We start from the raw sequence: 20,483 nt of genomic DNA on the forward strand, positions 1-20,483 counted from the left end.
ATAATCACAAATTCTTTTGAAAAACGGTAAATTTAATTTTAATAATTAAAAGAAAAAGTAAAAAAATTAATAAATATTTTTAATTTTTATTTTATTGCTAAAACTATATCAAAAATTAGTTCGTATTAATATGTATACCTTCAGTTTAATGACCGTAGGTTAAAAACTGGTATTATATTTTTACATATAATGAAATAAATTGTTATAAAAAATTTATACAACAATAAAATTGGTACTTAGTTCACTATTTATTGAAAGATTGAATTTGATTAGTTGTTTTTTTTTCATACTTACTAAGAAAAAAAAGCATGGCAACACAATTTGAGTATATAAAATAATGTTGTAACAAACCATATTTGATAAATAATTTTATAATAAAAATTTTTGTTAAAAAAATTAACAAAATATTTAACACTATGCAAGTTATCTTTGTAGTTGTCTTATAAATGTAACACTGATCTTTTCCCCATTTTAAAAGTATTATATCCACAATATATTTTTTTTCAACAATATTAAAGACAGCACAATAAATTTATCTCATTACATAATGGCACTTATATTGCTATCCAATTAAATATATGGCGTTGCACATGTAAGGAAATTAAAATAAAGGTGAAATGTTTAAAGAACATGTTAAGGTATTTTAATTCAACTTATAAATGAGGCATATAGGTACCCATTTTAAGTTAAAAATAATATAAAGTAGTAAAACTTAACCATAATCAGTATTATGCAATTAAAATTTAATAAACGAAAAAATAGTATATATTATGACACAAATTATATATCAATTATACGGGTATATATGCTTACACATATAAATATTTTCATAGGTTTTTGCAAATTTTAAAACATAAAAATTAAAAAAATATACAGAAAAATATATTTCATTAATAAAATTAAAAAATTTATAAAAATTTTTATGCAAAACGAATTAATCCTTTTAACAAAATAATAAACAATTTAAACAATTTACCAATTGATGGCATATAAAAACATGCTTTAACAAGCTTTAATAAGTTTTAATAATATTAACTAAGTATTTCCGATGTTGAAAATTTGTTATATCCCAAATATGAAGCTCGTCTTCATAAGGTGGATACTCACCTACACACACAAAAAAAAAAAAAAAAAATTATAACTTAATTCGAAAATATATATCTAATTATTTATAGATATAAAATGATGTGATCTTACCGAAAAGAACTATTCCCTTATTCTCATGTTCATTGTCCGAATTTAATAGCCATCCTGCGAAAAAATAATTTATCGTAACAGTTATGAAAAATTAAAAATGAAAAATTAAAAATGAATATCCATATTTACGTAAATAGCAACTACTAATGTAGATTTTTTTGGGAGTTCTCATTTTGCTCACTTACCAGAGTAAAAATTTTTTATTTTTAGTGTGTAATAAACCAAAAGCTGAGATGGTGATATAAAAATAAAATTAAGAGATCCATTACTTCCATGTTGGACAATATAATAAAGATTGGAATGTTCATCAAATGATATATGCATAGGTTGATATATACTTAATTCTGGTTTGTTTTTCATATATGGTATATATTCTATTATATCTTTATTTTCTGATTTTAAATCCATTATTGTTAAATAATAATTTATTTTAAATTTTAAAGTATCATCATCGCCATTATTTTGATTAGAATAATTATTTAAAAAAACATCAGGCGATTTTTCATTTTTATTTGTTTCATTATAGTTATCGTTTTTATGTATATACTGCTGTATAAATAATAATCTTCCATTTATTGGGTCTAAAGTTGCAACTTGATTTAATAAATTTCCACAAAAATGTGATACTATCTCTACATTGTCCATTTTTGTATTTTCATCAAAATCGCTATCACTAGCTAAGTGGACTTTAATAAATTCATATATTTTATTAACATCCGAACTAGCTAAAATTACATAACAATAATTGTTAATTAGAAAAATATTATGATTTTTCATAGCATTATTGATATGACAAGAATTAGATAAATTGTTAAAATTATAGCATTTGTTTTTTTTTAATTGAACAAATACAAAAAAGCATAGCTCATCATTATCATTACAACCTGATATATTTATATTCTTAAAAAAATAGTTATCTATTAAAATTGTATTTATAATTGCACACGAATCTTTAGGTGTGTCATTATTTTTACATATAATACTTTGATCACTGTTTATATTATTTTTATCAGTTACATAAATGTGAAAATCATTATTTATTTTATTTATTCCTAAAGCTACATTTTCAAAATTATTAAATATGTTATTATATCCTTCGAAATATATTGTAGAATTATTATAATATGATATACTTGGCATAATTTTCCGATTGGGTGTTATATATATAGCTGATTTATATTTTAAATGATTAATATTCCTTAAATACATAAACTCAGGGTTCCTATAATTATCGGGTTGTCTTAAATTTACTTTATTTTGGTGAGCCTTTGCTTCCTCTTCTTCTTTTTCATTTTGTAAAATCGAAGTGAGCGTAAATATAAACAAAAATATTATAAAATATCTGAAATATGTCCTTCTCTCAGTTTCAATCCCGTCAGCACTTGGAGTAATCATAATAAACTATTTAAATGGGAAGCACTCGATAAGTATAATATATAAGCAAAGTGAAAAATGAATAGGGACAAAAAAAATAATGAAAATATATATATCTAAGAAGGCTTATATATATTTATAAATAAAGGACAATTAAATGGAATGCAACATAATACCCTATTAACATTCTAATTAAATAAAATCGCATATGATAAAAACTAAAAAAAAATAAAATAACGATCAACGGGGGTTTTATTGCATTTTTTTTTATTTGTGAAAATGCAATAATAATATATAAAGCATGAGGATATTGTTTAAAAATGGAAATAAAAAAAAATATATTTTTTTTTCGGGATAATAACATATGTACATTTGTATAGAATATTAACATAATTTTAGCAATAGTTAATTTTACTCTTTCAATTTTTATTATGAGTTTAAATATTTTTTTTTTTTGTCGTTTGCATATTTTGGCTTAAAATATTACACCTATAAATTTAGATTAAAAGGACATCATTCAAGATTGAGAATTAAATGTTTTATAAAATTGTTTAAGAAAAAAAATATGAGGACATTTTATAATTTTAATTTAATTTAATTACTATAAGAATAATATTCAAATAAATAAATACTAAAAATCATTAGTGTTATTATAATTTTTTTAAACTTTATAAACACAAATATATGCTAAAAATATGATATGTTGTATCATTGGATTTCATTGGGAGTATGAATATGCTTATAAATATCTTTGTGTGTGTGTGCCTATTATTTTTTGAAAATTTTATAAGCATGACAATTGTGGAAATGCCATTTTATTCTACTTATAGTTGAAAATGGCTAAATAAAATTAACATATTACATAAATATTATGTAATATATTATCAAAAATTAAATTAATAGCATAAAGAATGTCAATTTTTTTGTATATATAACCAAAGTATTAAATTTTTTTTTCGTAATTTTTTTTTCAAATAATAATGTATTTATATTTGACATATTATTACTAAAGACAACTATATACTTACCATTTTAAACACAAAAAAATTTTATAATGTTACATATTTATTTTTCAATAAAGCGGTGATATTGTTTATACTTTCTTAATTTATATATAAAAGGAGTTATAAATGGGTAACTATTTTATGGATATCGTAAATAAAACAGGAAATATATGTATACTATATATTTAAAACTGTTTAATAAGGAATACAACAACTAACACACATTATTTTGTTCTCTTTCCCCACTGTGTGCTACCAAAAATGTATATTAGTTTAATCATATATGATATTATTCATAATGGTTATATAATAATATATTGTAACATTTTTTTCAAGTTTGAAGAAAAATGTCTATTTCCTTTTTTATTAAAAATATTTTTTAATATTTTGTCAGTGAGAAGATTAAAGCCATCATTTTTTAGTATAATAATATATATTACAAATTTAATTTTTTTTAATAAAAAATTAAATTTTGGCCCTAAATCAGTAGTAAATATTTCATCATTCAAAAATTAAAAAATATTTTTAATGGAAAATATTAGAACATGATTATATATTTTTTTTCAAAATAAATACTCTTACTATTTTTTGCATATTGTAAGTTCAAACCTATTAATAATCCATACTCAATAATATTGTATAGTCCCTATACATATTATATTTACTACGATCACAAGCTTATTTATAATCATTAAAAAAGGCTTAATTTTAAAACAGCTATAATATATATGGTTGCTTATTTTTATGAAAGAGAATATAGTATTGTTATTCCCTGCAAATATGGAAAATTTTTAATTTTACAAAACATAAGCATTTTAATCTATATAAATTTAATTGCATTTATCAAGCTATATAAATAAATATATAAAAACATTTCAATAAAAAATTTATAATTAAAATTTATTAATCCGTTTGGTAACACATAAATGTTAACGACTTATTTTTGCGCATTAAAGAGGAATAGTATATAAATAATATTAGTGCCAAACTAAATAAGCATTGTATATTGCATAATCTCTTTCGGCGCCATTAAAAAAAGATATATAAATATATTAATAATGGGAATTTTCCTATCAATTTGATATTTCCCTGTGTGATTTTTTTATATAGATATAAAATAAATACAATATAATACCTTGTATGTGCACTTTCAAAACATAATAAGTGTCAATTATACTAAGTTTATGTAGTATTAATAAATTTAAATTGCATAAGTAAATATGACAACACTTTAAGTTATGTGAAGAAACAGACTTTTTTGGCATTTCATCTAAACACCTTTTTTTTAACCATATCATGGGTGTCAAAAAAATATCAATTTTAAAATGGGGATTGGTATTACAGAAGAACGATCAGAAACATTTAAACAGAATAAAGGTTACTTTAGTGATATAAATAATGTTGATTATATGAAAAAAATAATATATTTTTTAGGAATATTTATACGTGTTATAACTTATTATTATGGATTATGGCAAGACAACAATTTAAATGTAAAATTTACAGACATAGATTATTATGTGTTTTCGGATGCTGCAAAATATGTATTAAACAATAAGTCACCATATGATAGATATACATATCGGTACACACCATTATTAGCTTATTTAATGATACCTAATTTTATAATTAATTTTTCGTTTGGAAAATTTCTTTTTTCATCAATAGATTTTCTTGTTAGTATTATTATAATAAAAATAATAAAAATAAAACATCCTGAAACTATAAATTATATTTTATATGCTTCATTATGGCTATTAAATCCATTAGTTATTACAATTTCACTTCGAGGGAATGCTGATTGTATACCATGTTTACTTGTTTTATTAACCATCCTTTTTATTTATCAAAAAAGAATATATCTTTCGGCTTTTTTTTATGGATTATCCGTTAATTTTAAAATATATCCAATTATCTATGCCTTGCCATTAATGCTATATCTAAATAAGAACTATTTAAATAAGGATAATATATTTCAATTGAAACAAATAAAAACAGAAGACAAATACATAAATAAAATTAGAAATATTTTTTATATAATAAGGAATTTCTTCAAAGAGTTATTTAAATTAAACAGTGATCAACTTAAATTTTCACTTTTCAGCTTTACTACCTTTCTAGCTTTAAACATAATTTTTTACGCAATGTAACCATAAGAAATTACATATATAAGTTCAATATTTCTTATTCATTTTCTCCCTTTTACCTCAATTTATTCTATACAACAATTAACAAAAATATCCATACTTTCTACATATTTCTTATTTTCCCTTTTATACTAGATATGGATATGAATTTTTATACGAATCATTTATTTACCATTTAGTTAGACAAGATCATAAGCACAATTTTTCCCTATTTTTTTATGTTATGTACTTAACTATTGAAAATAATTCAAAGGTAATACACAATATAAATGAATTTTATGTTCTTTTGGCAAGCTTATTATTTCCCCATTTATTTTATCCTTCATTGTATTATATAGACTCTTAAGAATGCAGCGTAAATGTGAAAAATGAATCACGTTTACAATCATCATTTATTATCATGTATATAAATATAATGAATTATTTTATTTATTATATTATTAAATTTTAATTATTTTTTTCTTTTAGATTATTCCGCTAATAACATTTATACCCCAATTTATTCTTGTTGCATTATTTGGCTTTAAATATGCAAAATTGAATTTAGAGTTATCCATGTTTTTACAAGTAAAGCGATAAGAAATTGCTATCTCAATAATTCATATTATAATGCTTCCCATGAATGCATAAATATAATTTTATTTTATTTTTTTATATAAGACACTATCTTTCATAGCATTGAACAAAGTCATCACATCTCAGGTAAATGCAGCACAAACATAATATACTCTTGCTTTTGAAAAATAAAGTTATATATATATATATATATATTTTTATTGTTAACACAACTAGCTATATCTCATACACATGTTGAAAATTTACACCATTCTTCAAATATAACTTATGATTATTATATAATTTTTTTATTATATTTTTTAAAAATATTTTTTCACACCACTACAACATTTTTTATCCCCAATTTACAGTACTTTATTTGGTGTATCCCTTTTCTTCCAATCATATTAAATTCTATAACCTTAAACAAGGTAACAAAACAAATCGGAACAAATATGCATACAAATATGTAAACTGATAATTCCAAAAATAAATAAAAAATAACAAATGGAATTCCTAAACAAGAAAATGGAACATTATTATATTCTATACATTACCCATGTATATTTTTCCCCTTTTTTCGCATGATAGACCAATTTAATCCTTATATTTTGTGCAGTATTGCTTTTTATTATAGCTAAGGTTTGATTAAAAATTAGAATAAATATGTTTTTCATGTTAATATAATAAGTATAAAATGGATATAGAACTTGTTAAATGCATGCATTTTTATAAGTACGAGGGAAGACAATATACACACATATATATTTATCAATGCAGGCACAGTGGCTTTTTTGGGCTTATTATCTTGAGTTCAAAGGATATAACACCTTTATACAAGTATACCATTTTAATATATTTTTCGTAGACTATCAAAAAAATATTGTTAAAAAAATAGTTGAAATATGGACCAAAATTGTACCAATTCTCTATACATATGACTATATTTATTTTATTATATACATTTACAATTTTTATAGATATTTCATTCCTCAATTTTATTCGTTATATCGGAGATGGGTGTATGTTGGATTTTTATGTACATATCTTTTAAGGAAGGGAAGCCAAAAAAGGTGTTAAAGGAATAACAATTCTTCTCTTAATCACAAAAATTGAGGATTATTTTTTTTATTTTTTATTTTATTCGTTATTTATTTATAAAAAATTCTTAATGTTATAATATCACTTTTTTAGTAGTATATATATTTTTGTGTCTATTTTTTTGTTGTGTAAATATTGAAAGGAATAAATATATATTTTATTAACATCATATATATTCCTATAATTAAAAAAATATTTTATTTTTTTTTAGTTAATTATATTAACAATATATTATATCTAGCTGAATAAAAAAAAAAAAAAAAAAAAAAACCTTGCATGATCAGAATATTTTGGGATTATATGTTTCTACAACAGAACAATGCGCTACCATAATGGTACAGCAGCATGAACAAAAAAAAAAAATTATGTTATTATTATAAATTACACAATTAGAAAAATAATATTCCATATACTTATTTTTTATGTCATAAATTATTACAATATATTTATTCTGAGCATATTATATAATACTGGATATTTGTTAAATATTTGTAGTTATTTAAATAATAAATATATGCATGTTTTTTTAACTCATTTTATTGTTCTCAACATTTAAAGTGTTAAGACATTCTATGAATACAAGTTTAATTGCTATTTTTAAACTTTATAAATATTTATATATATGTGTGTTTTTTTTAATTTACTGTTATAGACATTTTCCGCCTTATTTATACAATATAAATGTTATACCCTTGCACACGTAAATTTATTTATTTATTTTATTATTTTATATGAATAAAAAATAAGAAAAATAAGACAATTTCATTATTTTTAATTATTCACAGTTTATTATTATATTATATATTTAAAAACATTTTTAGAGATTATTTATTTAAAATATTTTTTTTAATTTATTGTGAAGTTTTATTTTTGATGTCTTAATAAAAATTCACTAAACGAAAGACATTTTTGACTTAATTGAACATCATTTGTATATTTTCTTAATTTGTGAAATATTTTGTTTATTTATGGATAAATATAATCAATTATTATTATAAAATATGCTTACAATCCGGGTTTAAATTTTTGAATCATTGCTTATGTACCTATATATGTACATACATTTTTTTGTCTTCTTATTGCATATTATTTTTGTTTATGCATTATGAATGTTTAATACCCATTCAAATATGCCAATGAATATGCCATATTTTTGCATGTCTTTCATTATATTGGACAAAGATATTCACAGCTATATTATTTTGTGAAGTATACAACTCTGTTGTTATTTTTTATTATATATACTTATATATTTAGATAATCTTATTATCTTTCATGAATTTGTTATTGTTGGATATGTGTTTTTTATGAAAGAAAATGCATTTAAATAAAAATGAAGATAAGAATACGACAAATATGGATGAATTGCACGTTGAGTCTTCCTCTAAAGAAGAGGCAATTCGGGTGTGTACCCGTATAAGGCCTCTATTTGAAAAAGAAGTACGTATAGAATAAGCGATGAAATATTCCTAAATTAAAATGTAATAATTTATATATATATATCGACTTACTATTTTACATTTTTCTAGGTTAACAGCGGTCATCTAAAGGCTTGGAAAATGAACGACACTGATATGGAGTTGGTGGTTGAGCCACTTTCATTATCAGAAATGTTAAATGCAAGAATTCCTAAAAAGGGGAATAAATTGGAAGTCAAAAAAACAGTAGAAAAAACAGAAGGCCAAAAGTCTGTTTTGCAACGACACTATGCTTTTGATAGATGTTTTGACGATCACGGTAATTCATCCAAATACCTTATTGAAAAAATACATAACTGCACACGCATTTTAATGATTTGCTGTTTCATCTTTAAAAAATGTTCCCCATGAACTAATGATAATTGAAAAATATTTAAATTATTAAATGCAACACATTTACATATATATATTTACATTTATTTTTTTCATTTTTCACTCCTTCAGTTGGCAACGAAGAAGTGTATAGACATTTAGCCAGAGATATTATTTTAGACACGTTTAAAGGGATAAATGGATGTATTCTTGCATATGGTCAAACGGGTTCAGGGAAGACACATAGTATCATGGGTGTTCCTGCTGACCCAGGTATGTTACCTAGATCATTAGCAGAATTTTTTAATGGAATCGAAAACCCATCATCATTAAATGAAGAAAATGCTAGCAGTAATACTGATGACGAATCTAATAATAACACAAAAGAATTTCTAATGAGTGTAACATATTTAGAAGTGTATATGGAGCGTGTTAATGATTTATTACAAGAGGGGTATAGGGGTGGTGCAGTTGAAAATTTGGATGTAAAGGAGGATCCTAAAAGAGGTTTTGTAGTTATCGGTATTCAAGAAGAGACAGTAACATCAATAGACGAAGTTATGCTTTTAGTGGCAAAAGCTGAGCAAAGACGACATATTTCTCAAACAAATTTCAATGAAACATCTTCAAGATCTCATACAATTTTTACAGTTATATTAGAATCAAATCAAGTATTGAGCAATGGCACATCTATTAATAAAAGAGGAGAGTTAAAAATAGTTGATCTAGCAGGTAATGAAAGAGCTGGAAGAGCGGCTGAAGGAATAGAGAATGCGAAAACGCTAATTGAAGAAGGAAAATCAATAAATAAAAGTTTATTTGTTTTAAGTGAAGTTATTTCTAAATTGTCTAAAAGAGCTCAAGCTATTGCTATGGGAGATGAGAAAAAAATAAAAAAAATACAAGAGGATTTAGTTTTCATTCCATGGAGGGATTCTAAATTAACAAGAATATTAAGCAAAAGTTTAGGAGGGAATTGTCGTGCATCAGTTATTGTTGCTGTACACCCATCTCATTTTTATTTGGATACATCTTTTTCCACATTGCGTTTTGCTTTAAAATGTAAAACGATTAAAAAAAAAATCGAAGTAAATTATTTATCTGCAGAACAATCTGTAATTATGCAACAAAAAGAATTAATAGCTAAATTGCAAAACCAATTAAAACATTTATCGACAAGTAAAAATACAGATATAAATGCACATGTTGGAGATAAAGACTATATAAGTAATAAAGATCCAGAAAACGATGAAAAGATATTGGCCTTAAAAAATGAATTAGAAGAAAAGGTAAAAAAGTTTCAAAATTTTATTTTAAAATCAGAATTCCATGTAAATTCAAACAATTATAGAAGATTAAGATCAATCGATGATGATAATAACTACGAAAAATTATTAAAATATTCTATGACAATTTCAACTAATATTAAAAATGAGTATAATTGGTTGAGGTCATTTGATACACATGAGTATGATTTCAAATCCGATGGAATAGAAAAATATGAAAATCAAAATGCAAAAGAAAAATTTAATATATCTAAAGCTATGGACTATCTAAAAAATAAATCTCCATATAAAATGAACTCTTCGGAAATTAGTAATATTGATGCAATATCAAATGAATCACAAAAAGATGATTCGATATCTTTAAATTATTATGATGAGTTAGATGAATTAGAAAAGTTAGAACTAAAAGAAGTACCAAGGAAAAAAAAGAAAGATAAAAGCGGTGGCAATAATGTATCATCAGTTCATAAAATATATGACGAGCTAAGTAAGTTAAGCACAATGGAATATAATAATTATATAGAAGAAGAAAGGGAAGAAACAGAGAGGCGAAAAAAGGAAAAAACACACTCAAAAGGTGCACAAGGTAGTAAAAAGAAAAAAGGAAAACACATCCAAAATAATGCTTTAAGTTTCTATAACAAAGACAATATAGATAGTTCCAAAATGAAAAGCAGAAAGCAGTCTACGAATAATTTAAAAAAAAAGAAGACATATATTGTTAGCAATGTTAAAAATAAAAGGGATTTATATGAAAAATCAATGGTATCAACCAAAAATAAAATAGAAGATATTGGAACTAGAGAATATAGTCCTTTAATAGCTCCAAAGGATGAAAATAATGATCTAGATAATGCCAAAGATTATGATAGTGATATAAATAGGGAACATACTGATAATGATGATGACGAAGGTAATAAAACTGCTGGTATTAATGAAGAAGAAGATGTAAAACATGCCGACTCAAGAAGTAATAAAAGTTCATTTAACCTAAATGTATCAAAACATAGTTCATCTCTTCATTTATGCCCACCTAAAGGACGCATTAACAATGAAAAACGAACTTCTATAATATCAAATTTAAAAAGAAAAATTGGTGAAGATTTAAAAAAGAAAAAAAAAATTATGGATCGAAATGTTGAACTTAATAATCAAATCAAGTTCATTATGAAACTTATGCAAAAAGTTGGATTGTCTACAATTCTAACTGGTGTTGTTCCTCCAGGGAGAAATATAGAAAACGTTTTAAAATTGCAAGAAAATTTAAAAGATGATTTAAAAATACATGACAATAAAAAGTCATTGGAAATATTAAATGAAAAAGTTATTAATAATGGTACCTATGGGAATGTAATGTATAATACCCCATCTTCTCAAAAAAAGATTAATGATAAAAAAAATGTAGAAGATGATGATGAAGACGAGGAGTCATTGCTAAATGGTTATTTTGATTTTAACAATAATGATGAAATAAAATACAATGAAAACATATCTCATGTATTTATAAACGAAATGTTTTTTTCATTTTTACTTCGAATACAACAAAAACAAGAAAAAGGAAACAATAATAATGGGGAAGATAATGAAAAGGGTGAATCCTTAAACAATATGGAGGAACTATTAAAAAAAGAAGAAAAGCCTTATGATGTATCTAAAAAAGCATTAGAAGATATATTAGGAAGCACAATATCAAATAAAATAGCTGAAAAAGAAGATGACACATTGGAATTTTCAAAAATTATAAAAGATGAAAAAAATAAAAATACAATCGACTCGATTTTAAGCATGCTTACACCATGGGAACAAAAAATATTAGCATTATTATATGAACAGAAAAAAATGAGAGAACAGGTTCAAAAAATTAAAGAGAAATTTTCCCAACGAATTAAAAATATTAATGTATTTATTAAAAAAATATTAATTGATAAGATTGAAGTTGAAAAACATTTCAATCGAATAGTAAAGGTAACAGAAAAATACAAAGAAGATATGCTTAAAACGTCTGATGTAGATTCAAATTTTAAATTTGCTGGATTGATGAAAAAATTAGAGGAGCTGTCTATATCTCTCTCCGAAAAAACCAGAGATTTCAATGTATTAGCAGAATTTCATTTAAACTTAAGAAAAGAAAATGAAAAAAAGGATGCCTTAATTAAAGAATTACAAGAAGAAAATATATTATTTTATCTTGTTCCTAAATATAATGAATTGCTAAATGAGTTAAACGGGAACGAGGAAAATCCAATCGCAGTAAAAGAATTGAAAAAAGAGTTTCTATTAATGTATGGACGATTGATGATTACTAAAAAAAAGCTACAAGAAAAAGAAATTATAGAAAGTGATATAAGAAATTTAAATAAGCATATATATACAGAACTAATTGAATCTATATCTATTATAAAAAATTTAGAGTCACAAAATAAATTTTTAGAATACAAATTAAATTTAGAAAATAAAAAAAAAGTTGAAAAGGTCAAAAAGTTATTAAATGAAAAAGAAAAACTAAATAAAGTAATTAGTGAAATGGAAAGAATGCTAGAAGAAGCAAATATAGATACTAGTACTATCAAAAATGAAATTCTCTCAAATTTTAACAATACATATACATCCATAAATAACATAGACAGTGAAGAAGATAAGCCTTCAAAAGAATTAGATACAAATAAAAAAGAAAATAAAGGCAAAAAAAGTAAAAAAAAAAAAAAGAAAAAATTGGGAATACAAAATGAATCTAAAGAAAATGATAGCTATCAGAATATATTAGAATACACACCAAAAAGACAAGCCTCAAAAAATTATGTTCATCGTGGTTATTCTGGAGAAAAAATTACAAAGAATGCTACAAAACGAATAAACACTGGTTTAGACACAAAAAAAGGGATTGTAAAAAAAAAAAAATATGAAGAAAAAATAAATCTAAAAAAAAATATAGATATAGACAACAATAATAGTATTGATAATATACAGCCTCTAAAAGAATTGAAACCAAGTAATAGTATTGGAAAGAAGAGTAAAAGAAAAATAGTAAAGGAAAAGAAAAAAACCAAAAAAAAACGTCAAAAAGGGGAGAAAACAAATGCTTACTTTGACGGTGTCAGTATGTCGAATGAACTTAAATCCAGTAATAGTATCGTTATAAAAAAAAATAAAAAAAAACAAAATAAAACAGGAAAAGAGAGCATGCTAAAATATGTAAATAATGCCGATCAAACTATTCCTAAGAATGCCTTAAATGAAGCAAACGCATTTAATACTTTCAAAAGTAGTAATTCTATAACGAATATTGAAACTAATAAAATGCGTGATATACTAAACAAGGAACTAGAAAAAAAAAGAATCAAAACAAAGTAAAATAATTTAAATATCCATTGTCTTTTTTTGTTTATTATTCTAATGATATATTTTCTTGTCACTACCACTGTTATTTTTATTTTTTATATTAACATTTTATTGTGGCTACATTTTTTTTGTAATGATTACTTCAAAATTATTTTATTGCTTTTTTTTGTTTAATAATAAAGCGGAATTTTTGTCTTTAAAATATTTAACTATTTAAAATATGTAGCTATATACATATGTGTGCATATAGTATCATTATGAATTCGAATATTTTAAAAAGGCAGTACTTTTATTTTCTCTTTTTTTTGGCTTTTTTTTTTAAAACAACATATTAAAAATGTTAGGAATAAAGCTATAAATATGGAATATTATAAAAAATAATAAATAATAATGTATTAGCTGGTGTATAGTTATTAAAATAAAATCGAACTAGCTATATTTTATGGCTGTATAAATAAAACGCTAGCTGGCTAGCTAAATACACGACAACTATATAATACATAGCCAGGGAAAATAATTATATATATTTACGAAATATATATATTTTTTAATGTATTTTTAATTGTTTTTGTGTCTTTTTTTATATATTTTTTACCTTTTCATTTTTTCATATAATTTTTTTTGTAAATTTATTTCTATAGAATTTGTATTTTTTTTTTTCAATTGTCTTTTTTTTTATGTTAAGAATATGTTTTTTTTTAGTAGTGAAAAACCCAAAGTTATAATCGAACCGCCAACATCTTCAATAGTACAAAATAATATTCCTGAATTTTTGTCACCTTCATTAGAGAACAAAATGTATAGTAGCAGTTATTCATATAGCAATCCCCTTACCGGTGCATATAGCACAACTCACCAAAATGAATATAAATATAATGTTACAAAATATACAACAAGCCCACATAATAATCGAAATGTTGAATATATAAAAACAATTGACAATCCCACTGAGTTATATTATGAAACAATTCCATTAAAAACCAATACAAACAATATATTTGAAATAAACCCCTCTAAAGAAGAATCAAATAAAATTACATATAATCCTAGGATAGAGGTATATTCAACATCCGATTTTGTAATTATCATGATGAATCTTCCAGGTGTTTCAAAAGAAAATTTAAATGTTGAATTAGAAAAGGGATTGTTAAAAATATGTGGAAACAAATATAAACCAAAAATCGAAGAATTAGAAAAAACTAATGATTATCATACTAAAATCATTGAAAGAGTAAGCGAATACTATTTTTGTAAAATTTTTCAAATGCCACCTGCCTTTTCAGAAGGGCAAAGTATATCATGCACACTAAAGGATGGGGAACTTGTCCTTAAAATTTTAGCAAGTGAATTAAAAACTCAGAAAAAGGTTATCCAAGTAACCTCATAAAATGTTGCTTCATGAAGAGTGGCTAGGATCCACATTTTTTTCACACCATAGTATGTATCATTTTATTATCACTTTTTTATATGCTCGAATTTGCAATAATTTTTCGCCCCATTTTGATATACCTTGTGTATTTTCTCATTTTATGGATGTTACTAATTATAGAAACCCAAAATGATTTAAAAGTATATACATACCTTAAATGTAAAAATATACCAAAAAACTATTTATTTATGTTTAAAAATGTTCGTATTTTAAAGCATTGAAAAACAAAATAAAAGGAAATATGAAATAAAAAAAACAAAAAAAGAAACTAGATAAATTTAATAAGATAAAAATATATATAATTCTACGGATTATAAAAGCATGTGTCTATTGTATGTTATGAACAGATATATGGCTATAACACCATATTTATAAAAATGGGAATTTGTGAATTATAGACATTGATATATTATTTGTTAGTGTATTTTTATTTGAAGGTAACACATTTTTTTCTTTGAATATTTTTAATTTCACTAAATTCATTAATATTTTGTTTTAAAATATTAAATTTGTTTTTAATTAGTTTTTGTTTTTCATAACATTTTTTAATATCTTCAACTAAATCTGAATTTTTTTGAAGTAGAGATTTTCCAACATTTTGTAAATGACTATGAGATTTTAAAAAGTTTATAATTTTATATGATAAAATTTCAGTTAAACGTTTTTGAATTTTTTTAAATTTATTTTCATAATAATTATTTAATCCTAAAAAAAAATAATAATGTTTTATGACATTTTGTACAAAAGGCATTTGTTGATCTTCATCATTTTGATCAATTTTATTTTTCCAAATTAGATGGATGTCATTTTTCTTGATATAATAATCCTTAACATGAATATAATCATTTTTTATTTTTATTAGTTTTTTTATTAATGTAGCACATTCTAATTCATCACTTCTTTTTACATCCATATTTTTTATAAAATGTTTTAAACTCGATATAAAAAATTCAGGATTTATAGATTCAAAATTTTGAGAAATATTATTGCTACTATTTATTTTTGACATTATATCTTTGTATGTTTTATTATTATTATTTTTATCTTTTGTTTGATCAAGCAAAGTATTTGTATTATGTAATAATAAAAATGCATTTTTTAAAAAGCCAACAATTGGATTATTATTACAAGAATTGTTTGAAGATTTTGAATAAGTTACATTATGTGTCGTAATAGACATAAAATTTGTAACATTTATAGGTATATTTTTAGAATATATAATTTTATTTTTATAATTTTGACAATATTCTAATCCTAACACAGTTTCAGTATTACTGTTCATGAGATTTGAGTACTTGATTAGTGTCCCTTGATGAAGGCCATTTGACAAGATAGTTGTTGTAAGGTTATTCATTTTGGATACAGATTTTTTATTGAGCATACTTTGTGTCGTCAGATAATTAGCAGCTTGATTAGTATTTCCCATTATGGCAATATTTCTGCGTGTCTTGTTGTGTATAGATTTCGTTCCGAGATAGAAAATAAAATTTTTTTTTATAAGTTCATTCATATAATCATTACATCGAGAGTATATATAAAATGATAATATATTTTTATATATAGATATATCTACTGAATCATCATCAATAATTTTAGTATTAATTATATAATTTATAATTGTGCTATTTTCATTTTGACCTAGTATACAAAATGGTTTATAGTTTTTTTTTTTTTTTACTAAATATGTTGTTGTACCATTGTCTTTATTCTGTAATTGCAAACTATCTTTATATAAATTAAATTTAAAACAATCATAAATTAAAAAAAGATTTTTATATATTGGGCATGTAAAAAAATTTAGATTTGCTTTCATAAATAATTGATTTCTTCTTTGAGACTCTAAATTTACATAATGTGTAAATATAAAATATACTTCATTTAATTTGGTATTTGAAATATCGTGATCATCTGTTTGTATAACTACTGGATGTAAAACATGTTGTATATTATATAAAACGTTGGATTGAAAAGTATCGAAATTTTCAACTTTATTAATGTCTTGAAAACTTTTTAATAATTCTTCTTCTCTTTTATTTTTAAATAATTTAATAAAATTATCATAACATAATTGTTTAGTATGATCTAGTAATAAATAATTATAATAATCAAATTCATAAAAATCTATTTTAGATTTAAAAATTGATGTTTTCATATATAAACTATTTGTACATATCTCATATATTAATCTAGCTGATAATATATGTCTTACACTAATTAGGTAGACTATAACATATACAAATTTTAGCCATAACAAATTTATAATTATTACTTTACTATTATTAAAGCATATTAAATTATTATCATTAAGGACTATACATTTTACATTTGCCATCCCAGTATAATAGGCATCAAAAAATATAACATTTAAAATGTAATATTCAAATTGTAATTCTTTATCTATTTTATCTTCATATATTTCATTTATTTCTTCATAACATGAAAAAAATAACTCATCTCCTCTTTTATTTTTTACACTTTCTTTATGTCGTTGTTTAATAGTACGAGTTTTAAGTTTTTTCTTTATTTTGCTATCTTTCAGGTTGTCTACATGCTCGATGTCTGAACTTGAGCTTTCTTCTTTGCAATATTCTATTTTTGTTTTATTTTTTTTTTCTTTATTTGTTTGATCTTTTTCTTCCTCATTCTTATGGGTTATCAAATCTTTTACTGTATAATTATTTTTCATTCTTTGACCATATTCATCATATTTTTCTTTATTTATTAAGTTGGTAAAACCTGATATATTCATTTGCTCTAAATGAACATTCTCTTTATTATTAAATATGTTAAAGAAAAAAGGATCTGTCTTTTTTTTAAAAAGTGAAAATGATACTTGCTTTTTTGTTTTATTTTCCTTCTCATAATATGAATGTTTATTTTTAATATTTAAAGAAACACAAGGAGTTATAAAATAATTTAATAAAAAAAAAGATATATATCCTAATTTACTACAAACACATATAATAACTAAACTGTTATAGTATATTAAGTTTATACATTTATATTCTGATGGTTTTAAACAATTTATAACATAGGGAATATATTCCATTTCTTTTTCTTCATCGATTTTTGTATCATCTTTTGATTCTTTTCCTGATATAGAGTATGGTTTATTTTTTTTGCCAAATTGCATACATACATATTTTTCTTCATACTTACGTATAGAACAATTTTCAAAAAAATTATAATATTCTAAAAAGTCTTGATTATATGAAATATGGTCATTTTTTATTTCACTTCCCGTTTTTATCTGATTTAACTCATGTAATAATGGATAACTAATGTAGCATTTTTTTGTAAAAATCGGAGAATAAATTAAAACAATTCCAACTTTTAAAAGAACAAATATACATGTTTCAATCCATAATGCATTTTCATTCATTGACCCAAAACAAAAATCAACTGCTAAATTTTGATATTTATATTTGTTATATAAATATCTTTTTTGTTTATTTATTTCATTTTTTTTATCTCGAACTTTGGAAATATATTTTTCTTTTTTTATTTTATTATTTTCATATTCCAAAACAGTATTAACTTCTGTTGACGTTAAACCTAAATCATCACCATAATAATTAACCATTGAATCGAAACCGGAATTTATATTTTTTTTAGATGAGTCATAAGTTTTTTCACTATAATTAGATATGCCTTCATATTTATATTCGCTACCATTTTTAGATTCTCCATGTTTTTCTTTTTTATTTGAAACTGCTTTACTTTTTTCTTCACCTTCATCAAGGTTAGTGTAATCCATTTCGTTAATCAAATCATTTACTTCTCTCTTTTCAATAGTACACATTTTTAAATTTTCATGACTTTTAGTTATGCTTTCTGAAATTTTTTTTTTTAAATTGTCTATATCATCATTATTGTTTTGCATTTTTTGTAAGAGTATACTTATATCAGGTAAAACAATTTTAATTTCTTCTTTTATATTTTTATTTTTGATATTAATTAATCTGATTATTCCTCTATAATTACATGTAAAAAGTTTATATGGTATGACTTGTTCATAAGTTAAAAGTGTAATTATATTTTTTGATTTATTAAACCATTCTGCTTTAATTACTTTTCTTTTTTTAGATATTTTAAAATGTTTATTATTTAAAATTGATTCTGCTTTGATAAAATTATCTTTTACATATTTAATTTTAATTAGTATACACTCTTGTTGTGAAAGTAAAAATAAATTATCTCCATTTCCATGAATTTGAACAAAGAAACCATCTTTTTCTACATTATAATTTAGTATTTCAACTTTAATTTCATCATAAGAGCATTTATTATTTTCATGAATATGTTTACCTATAATTACATAACTTATTGTTTGATTTTTTTTTTCAATTTTATTATAAAAATTTTCTATACACCATTGCCTTAAAATGAAATAAACATAATAGTTTTCCACTCCACTGATAGACATACCATTTGTTTTACAATAACTTTGATTGTTTTCTTTTTCATCTATATTGTCCTTATTATTGTTAAAGGAGTCAGTCTTGTTTTGATATAAATTTTTTTTGTCATCCTTTGAATTAGTAACATGATTATCTTCTTTAGTATCTGTAATAAGAGGTATATATTTTTTTCCAATTGTTTTTTTTATACAACATAACTTTAAATCAAGTAAATTGTCAAAATGTTTTTTTTTATTTAAGTATTTTTCTTCATATGGTATATTCTTTTTCACATTATTAATTCGATACTTGTTTATTAAAAAAATGGAATTCGGTAATAACTTATCCGATGAGCAATCCTCATCATATAAATTCATTTTTTTCTACTCCCTTATTTCAATTATCTTATATCTTTACTATTTTTATTATCACTTTATATCAGTTTTTTTTTGTTAGTGGGAGAATAAAAATGCTTAAAAGTGTATGCATATACATATGCGTAAATTTACATACGTACTTGTGGCATTCATATGTATATTTGATAGGAACCCCCCAAAAAAAAAATTGAAATAAGAGAAGAAATATCTGGAGTTTATTACCAAAATAAATCTCACAATTTAATTATAACTCCATTACTAGTTTAGTCATCATTTTTAATAAGAATGACAAAATAAAAAAAATGAAAAAAGTTAAAAAAATTAAAAAAAATCCTTAAATATATGTGCATATATATATAGTGCGATAAATGTATATTAAAATGAAAAATGAAAAAATTTATATTTTCAAAGGAAAATACCTCTTCATTGTCTGTATTTTATTACGTATGAATAATACACCTTAGTAACGTAAATGGTTAGCACT

The 20,483-nt window shown here is 22.6% G+C and overlaps 5 protein-coding genes across 5 annotated transcripts; 3 read left to right on the plus strand and 2 right to left on the minus strand.

Annotated features, from left to right (window-relative positions):
* Positions 1 to 1,012: 1,012 nt before the first annotated feature.
* PVVCY_0600950 (conserved Plasmodium protein, unknown function) lies at positions 1,013 to 2,592 on the minus strand (the record flags this gene model as incomplete). Its single annotated transcript, XM_008627238.2, has 3 exons — positions 1,013 to 1,107; positions 1,198 to 1,251; positions 1,383 to 2,592. 3 exons carry the CDS (start codon positions 2,590 to 2,592, stop codon positions 1,013 to 1,015), a joined length of 1,359 nt encoding a protein of 452 aa, XP_008625460.2.
* A 2,308-nt stretch (positions 2,593 to 4,900) lies between these two features.
* On the plus strand, positions 4,901 to 7,365 carry PVVCY_0600960 (GPI mannosyltransferase 1, putative; the record flags this gene model as incomplete). The annotated part of the gene is made up of 8 exons (XM_037634115.1): positions 4,901 to 5,721; positions 5,858 to 5,975; positions 6,191 to 6,289; positions 6,383 to 6,424; positions 6,649 to 6,708; positions 6,869 to 6,919; positions 7,058 to 7,117; positions 7,258 to 7,365. 8 exons carry the CDS (start codon positions 4,901 to 4,903, stop codon positions 7,363 to 7,365), a joined length of 1,359 nt encoding a protein of 452 aa, XP_037490263.1.
* A 1,330-nt stretch (positions 7,366 to 8,695) lies between these two features.
* On the plus strand, positions 8,696 to 13,805 carry PVVCY_0600970 (kinesin-7, putative; the record flags this gene model as incomplete). The annotated part of the gene is made up of 3 exons (XM_037634116.1): positions 8,696 to 8,818; positions 8,908 to 9,115; positions 9,301 to 13,805. The coding sequence occupies 3 exons, from the start codon at positions 8,696 to 8,698 to the stop codon at positions 13,803 to 13,805; spliced, it is 4,836 nt and encodes a 1,611-aa protein (XP_037490264.1).
* Positions 13,806 to 14,481: 676 nt separating this feature from the next.
* PVVCY_0600980 (heat shock protein 20, putative) lies at positions 14,482 to 15,180 on the plus strand (the record flags this gene model as incomplete). Its single annotated transcript, XM_008627240.2, has 1 exon — positions 14,482 to 15,180. The coding sequence occupies one exon, from the start codon at positions 14,482 to 14,484 to the stop codon at positions 15,178 to 15,180; it is 699 nt and encodes a 232-aa protein (XP_008625462.2).
* A 469-nt stretch (positions 15,181 to 15,649) lies between these two features.
* On the minus strand, positions 15,650 to 19,999 carry PVVCY_0600990 (conserved Plasmodium protein, unknown function; the record flags this gene model as incomplete). Its single annotated transcript, XM_008627241.2, has 1 exon — positions 15,650 to 19,999. The coding sequence occupies one exon, from the start codon at positions 19,997 to 19,999 to the stop codon at positions 15,650 to 15,652; it is 4,350 nt and encodes a 1,449-aa protein (XP_008625463.2).
* Between the last annotated feature and the right edge of the window lie 484 nt (positions 20,000 to 20,483).

The sequence above is a fragment of the Plasmodium vinckei genome (genome assembly GCF_900681995.1).
Source record: "Plasmodium vinckei vinckei genome assembly, chromosome: PVVCY_06".
Lineage (NCBI taxonomy): Eukaryota > Apicomplexa > Aconoidasida > Haemosporida > Plasmodiidae > Plasmodium > Plasmodium vinckei.